The 6,461-nt window shown below is 40.1% G+C and overlaps 1 protein-coding gene across 3 annotated transcripts; it reads right to left on the bottom strand.

Moving 5' to 3' along the window:
• Positions 1-361: 361 nt before the first annotated feature.
• Positions 362-5,243, bottom strand: LOC109870581 (uncharacterized). Of its 3 annotated transcripts, none has more exons than XM_031805275.1 (6): positions 5,112-5,243; positions 4,345-4,437; positions 2,983-4,171; positions 2,473-2,844; positions 1,874-2,004; positions 362-1,358 (listed from the first exon to the last, which is right to left on the bottom strand). In XM_031805275.1, the coding sequence occupies exons 3-6, from the start codon at positions 3,047-3,049 to the stop codon at positions 1,269-1,271; spliced, it is 660 nt and encodes a 219-aa protein (XP_031661135.1). In that variant the 5' UTR covers positions 3,050-4,171; positions 4,345-4,437; positions 5,112-5,243; the 3' UTR covers positions 362-1,268. The 3 variants fall into 3 exon arrangements, with proteins under 3 accessions (XP_031661135.1, XP_031661134.1, XP_020316737.1); XM_031805274.1 differs by having other exon boundaries at positions 4,369-4,437; XM_020461148.2 differs by having other exon boundaries at positions 2,983-4,044; positions 4,369-4,437.
• Between the last annotated feature and the right edge of the window lie 1,218 nt (positions 5,244-6,461).

Genomic DNA, 6,461 nt, shown 5'->3' with positions numbered 1-6,461 from the left:
AAGGATTGAAAAGGATTTGCCATTAGATTGACGACAATCAAAGCTATGGTAGATATAATGTGATTTGACATCATTCTATCTGTGCCAATGACCTTGAGCCTGCTTGGTTGCGCACTTCTAATGTAAATCTATGGCAGCACCCAAGGGCTTGAATTTTTGAGCTCTCCCTGTAGATTTTGTAGTGATGTAGTGTCCCCATGAGTGACAGAACACTGAGCCAATCACGGTGCAACTAAAGAACATTACCAACCTCGACGCTCCGTATTTTCCACTGGCTGCTCCACCACCACAGAAATCACTGAGCTAGGCTGAAACACCTGCATTTTGAAGCTGCCTCAAGAAAGCAAAAAGAGACCATGTCTGTATGCAGCTTTATTTTTTTCACATTGTTTGCAAACTGATTTGTGACACGTATTAATGCCAAAATAACACGCAACCCCCCAAAAATATATATATAAATCAACTAAACAGCTGGGACTCGCCGCTGTCTGTCAGTGAGACCAGGGAATCCATAAATACAAAGTAATGCAGCAATATCTCTTTAAATGAGTATGTGTTGACTTGACTGACACATGCCTATTTTATATCTCTCACTTGCGTGGAATGTATATTCAGCTTGGTCACATTAGGACATGTTAGATGAAGAGCAGGATAATCTAACAGATTAGCACAACATTGTCGAAACACTTAAATCTACAGGATGTGCAAAAAACAAAACAATTGACCCGTTCACACATTAGGCAGCCGATATATGATCTGAAAGCATGTCAGACATCAAACTGCAGGATGTGGTATGGTACGTTGCTGTTAGTATCAGTGAGTCACATAGAAAGAGTCTTTCTGTTAACATAAACAATTCCCATAACAATCGGAAGTGGAGACACAAAATAAGAGAAAAACAGACATTTGGTGAGAAAGAGCTCATGAGAACAGTAGCCTACAAAATGCACATAATTGCACACTATTTAATTGCACTGATGTTTCTGTCAGATGCAATGAACAGAAATGCACAACTACCAACTTGGCAAATAAACGCAAACAATGGATTGCTCAGACAGACGTCTGAAAATATATCTGAAATCTAGCCAAAAACAGTAAGTAACGAACATTCCATTAGTGAGAACAGACAGTAGGCCTAACTGCGTAGACACTCTAAAGGTAAATCATTACCGCAATTGCAGAATCACTTCTTCCATTCCCTTCAATGTTACAGTATCCCTTTAAAGTTGACATGGCCTGGAGAGCTGCTCGAGTAGATGAACTGTGGGTCAGCAGTAGGCCTGTGCTGTGGACACATGCTGGTGGTGGTGATGGTGGTGTCTTCTATTGTCCCTGGCTGGTGTGTAGTGCTTTTTGGTCTGTAGGAAAACATAGAGATGTTTAAATTCATATTCACACTCATCTTAGACTTCATCCAAAATGGTGGGGTTAGTGGGCGTGGGCATGGGCAAAGGCACGGTTTTATAGGCCCTCCTCTTGGCTGCAGAGACAAAAATGTTGCTGTTTTTTAAAGCTAATTTCCTGCAATTCTACACATTTTGTCATGGGACTGAGAGAATTTTCAGTTTTAAAGATAATTTCCTGCAATTATATACATTTAGCCTTGACCTATGCCTTGTTCTTATGCTATCTGGAATGACTCAAACATGACAAAGAAATCATTCGGGGGACCCAGCCCATGACATCTTTGGAATTTCAGATTCTCCCTGAAAATGGTGATTGTTAGTTCTCAAAGATAATCTTATTTATTGAAAAATATATTGCTCCAATATGTTTAATGTTACACTGAAAACGTTTTTACCATCCCGAAAATTATTATAATTACTACTTGAATGTTTTTGCAGTGGCAAATGTAAGGGAAACATTGACTTACCCGTGTGCATCGCCACATCAGAGCTCCAATGAAGAGGAAGAAGATGACGATGAAGGCCGTCCAACTCAGCACAATCAAGATGAGTTCAATGTTGGTCTGACCGCCGCCACAGCCCTTCTCTGGATCTCTCTCTGTATGGAGGGGAGAGGGAATTAGAAGAAGTGGTTCAGCTTCATGTCTTCTTGAAAAACTCTGGGCCCTCATTATAGCCCTTTGACTCTGACCCAGAGTTTTTCCTGGCCTGGTCAACTGCTCAGGGAAAACTCATTCAAAAGAAAGTCAAAGGAATATGGTGAGTCCATATTGCACATATTGGAACACAATACCTGACATATTGTGCACTAATCATGATCATAGCTAGTACTAGCACATTAAAACCACTTACATCAGTTGTGGTATGTCGTTGAAATAGTAGAGATTGATATTTTCACACCGCATCATAAAGAAGTGTGGAACAGACAGTTCTAGAATAATGATTGGATACCAAGTCTTTGTTAATCCAGGAAGAGAAAGGCAATCTGAATGAAAAATGGAATTCACCCTAACCCTGATGAATAACATTTCTTCTTCTTCTTGATTAAAAATAATAATATTTGTACCTCTGACAATGATGATGGTGCCATTACTGTGCCGCTGTACCAGCACTTTCCCTTTGGTATCGTAGTACCTCCAGCTGCAGTAGTAACTGTCTGTGTCCTCCACCCCAAGCTGGGACAGCCTCAGTGTGAACTCACAGCCCCGCTTGACCTCCTGGTCCTGGTCTGACACCACTGTGACCCGACCTCTGAACCCATTGTGGATTGTGGTCCTACCGACTGCTCTGTCAGCTATCGACAAGTACAGCACATCTCTGTTGTTGTGGAATCGACCCCTGAGGTAGAGGCCTGTGGGGTCCGGTAGCGATGTGGAGCAGAGGATCTCGGCCGAGGAGTTGACCTTCATCAGAGCTACGGCACTGGGGCTCTGGGAAACTTGCAGGGAGAGAGATAGATAGACAGGGGCCCAGGATTTAGACATATTGTTATTATGAAGACAAGAATGCCACCTTGGTCCTCCTTTTTTTTCTGATGGTTAATTGTCCATTTAGGGTCAACTAAAAACTCACTTACCTGTCCAGGTGAGCACTGCAGGGCTGCAGAGGAGTCCCAGCACACATCTCCACAACAGAACATCCATCCTGCCGACTAGGTACCAGCTGCATTTATCAGAGAGCTCCACACACTCTTCCACACGCGCAAAACACTCACAACTGACTGGTGAACTGTCTTTTGGCAGGGTAAAATGGTGAACAACTGAATAAATGGATAGAGAAGAGTTTCCTCTGTTGACTTGTTCACAGGAAGTGTTGTGGTTATTTTCTGCTGACGGGTACTCTATGTGCTGTGATAACTGAAATGTATATTATTGTTGGAGATAATAATTAGGCACAAGACAACAAGCTCTATATGAGAGAAATAACATTTTGAAGACTGGTTATTTCCAAACGTTTATTTGTACACAAATCAATAACATTTTATATTAATTTGAGTCCCAGAAAATTACGTCAGAGTTTAGGCTAAAACTAAAAACAAGTTTAGCTTAGTAGTTATGAAAACAATGCTTGTGAGAATATTACAGAATATTACAACATCAATGTATATATAGACCAAAACCAACTCCCTTTGTAAACAAGCTTAAGGGTTATGAAAAGGGTTCTACCTGGAACCAGAGTTATTCAAAGGGTTCTCCTATGGGGATGGTTCTAGATAGCACCCTTTTTTTCTGTGAAAGACGATTATTAGTGATTTCACTAACTGATTCCACAAATGTTGGTGCAAAACTAATTTAGGTGCAAAAGTGAGTAGTGTTTTATTGGTATAGAATGCATCTGACATACAGCAACATAGCAGAGGTCAACGTGGAGTTCATTTCGAAATAACCAACAAGACAACTGGCTCACGCTGAATGTTATGCAGGCACCAGGGTAACGGCCTCTCTTGAACATTCAGGGCTCTCATCAGTGTTGTTGTTGCTCTGGGTCATAGAACTGTTGAGTCGTTCCATCAATCTTCTGCCAGAACGAGAAGTTTTTAGAAACAATAGAACGCCCAGAACAGCGATGACGCTGATGATAACAACCAGAGCTAACCATACAGGAGCTTGTTGCTCTCTCCAGTTGTCAACACGTTTCGCTGAGAAAATAAAGATACGTTTGCTGTGAACACACTGAATATTCACAAACGTCACAGTACAAAGCCCTATATTGAATTTATACAGGAATATTAAAAACCGATATATTGTCACACGTTACTGTAACCCCTGGAAAACAAAAAGGATATCAATGAATAAAAGGATATCAATGGATGACATCAGTATGATAAATATGCTCATATATATACAATGATAAAAGTGGACATTCACATGTTCATTATCATATATAACAATGCTGTATTATATTGTATTATATTGTACCAAAACAAACATAATTTCACCTAAGTTTGCAGTTTGAAATGTACCTTGTCCTTGTGGAGTTCCCAAAACCAGAGACAGAAACAACAGAAGCATTTTGCCAGTGAGTTATCTGTCTTAAAGCACAAAGAATAAAGACCACAACACATTACTAACTTAAAGAGTATATGTACAGTGCCTTGCAAAAGTATTCATACCCCTTGGATTTCTTCACATTTTATTGTGTTACAAAGTGGGATTAAAATTGATTTAATTGTACAACTAAATACTCTGTCATGTCAAAGTGGAATATATATACAGTACCAGTCAAAAGTTTGGACACACCTACTCATTCAAGGGTTTTTATTTATTTGTACTATTTTCTACATTGTAGAATAATAGTAAAGACATCAAAACTAAAACCAAAAAGGTGTTAAACAAATCAAAATATATTATAGATTTTAGATTCGTCAAAGTAGCCACCCTTTGCCTTGATGACAGCTTTGCACAATGGGCATTCTCTCAACCAGCTTCACCTCTCCACAGCCTCAGTGCCAAAAGAAACACCCACAGTTCAGCTGAATTTACCATCAAACACAGACTCTAAAGGTCATTCTGAGAAAGAGACCCTGAGCGTAACCATGAGATGTCACCTCGAAGTCAGGTGACTAATACATCCTGACACACACACACACACACACACACACACACACACACACACACACACACACACACACACACACACACACACACACACACACACACACACACACACACACAATGTTCTAAATAGTACATATAATGCACTTACAAGCTCACAGCCTCTGGAGGTTCTTCTGTCCAATAAATCCATACAATGCAGTGTCCCAGGTTATAACTGTGGGAGAAGTGAGTGGGTGGAGAGAGTGGATATTCCACTTTTAACTTTCCCTATCTTTACTGAGGCAATCTGCAAATGATATGGATCTCATTGGAGGAGGTACCTTAAACAAATCAAATGCCAACAGGATGCAGTATTACACTGTCACGATGTCTCTCTCTGACAGGTCTCGACAGGTTTTAAGATGAGCACTGAGGGTGGACAAAGCCTGAATAGTTTTTTCCTGTTTTCACTAGACTTTTTGTTGGGCTCAATCAACATTCCCAATCACATGTTTGTAGGGGCTGTATTTCTATTGCATCCTGACAAAGCAGCAGCTACTCTGCCTGTGGTCCAGCAAAATTAAGGCACTTTATACCATTTTAAAAACATTACAATACTCACAGATTTCACAACACACGGTGTGCCCTCAGGCCCCTACTCCAACACTACCACATATCTACAGTACTAAATCCATGAAGAGTCAAGGTCGACAAAACTAGGGCCTGTAGGACCTGCCCTGTTGATAGTGTTGTTAAGAATGCAGAGCATCACTTTACTAGGGACAGACTTCTCCCCATCTGAACTACTACTGCATCAATGAAAAAGAAAACACAAGCAGCTTTAGTGTAGTGAATGAAAACAAAAGCTCATGACAAACTCAACAGAAACAATATGTAGTATGCACTGCTGAGACAAAGCATCAAACAGTAAAAGCAAACATGTGACTTATATATGGTCAAATCTGTTTACAGTTTGAATGGAAAATAAACTAAACCAGACTTTCCTGATTCCCAAAATAGAATACACACTGTACAAGAAAGAGGGTAGATCTGGGCCCTGCTCCAATATCCAGCCACAGCAGCATACTATTTACAGGTTCACTGCCATCCTCTGGTTGCATTTTTATTTCAATATATACACACTCACAGACATCGTCACTCCAACACAAACACTCACTCCTTCATTTGCTCACTCACACATACTATGCACATACATTTTATACTGACTCTACACACCCACTCACGTGCAAGCTGCAGCTACGCTGTTCATCTTATATCCTGTTGCCTATTCCCCTTACCCATATACATATCTACCTCGATCACACCAGCATCCCTGCACATGCAAATATGGTATTGGATCTGATTTTTTAAATATTTCCTGTATATTATATGCTTACTTAGTGTGTTTCATATTTCTTATTTCTCATGTTTTTCTTTCTCCTAGTAATACATTATTCATTATTGCATTGTTGGGTTTTGAGTTTGCAAGAAAGGCATTCAACTGTACTTGTGACATTAA

This window comes from Oncorhynchus kisutch, linkage group LG25, assembly GCF_002021735.2.
Source record: "Oncorhynchus kisutch isolate 150728-3 linkage group LG25, Okis_V2, whole genome shotgun sequence".
In the NCBI taxonomy this organism is placed as follows: Eukaryota; Metazoa; Chordata; class Actinopteri; order Salmoniformes; family Salmonidae; genus Oncorhynchus; species Oncorhynchus kisutch.
Note: the sequence above shows the minus strand (reverse complement) of the source record. Positions and strands in the feature narration are given on the sequence as shown.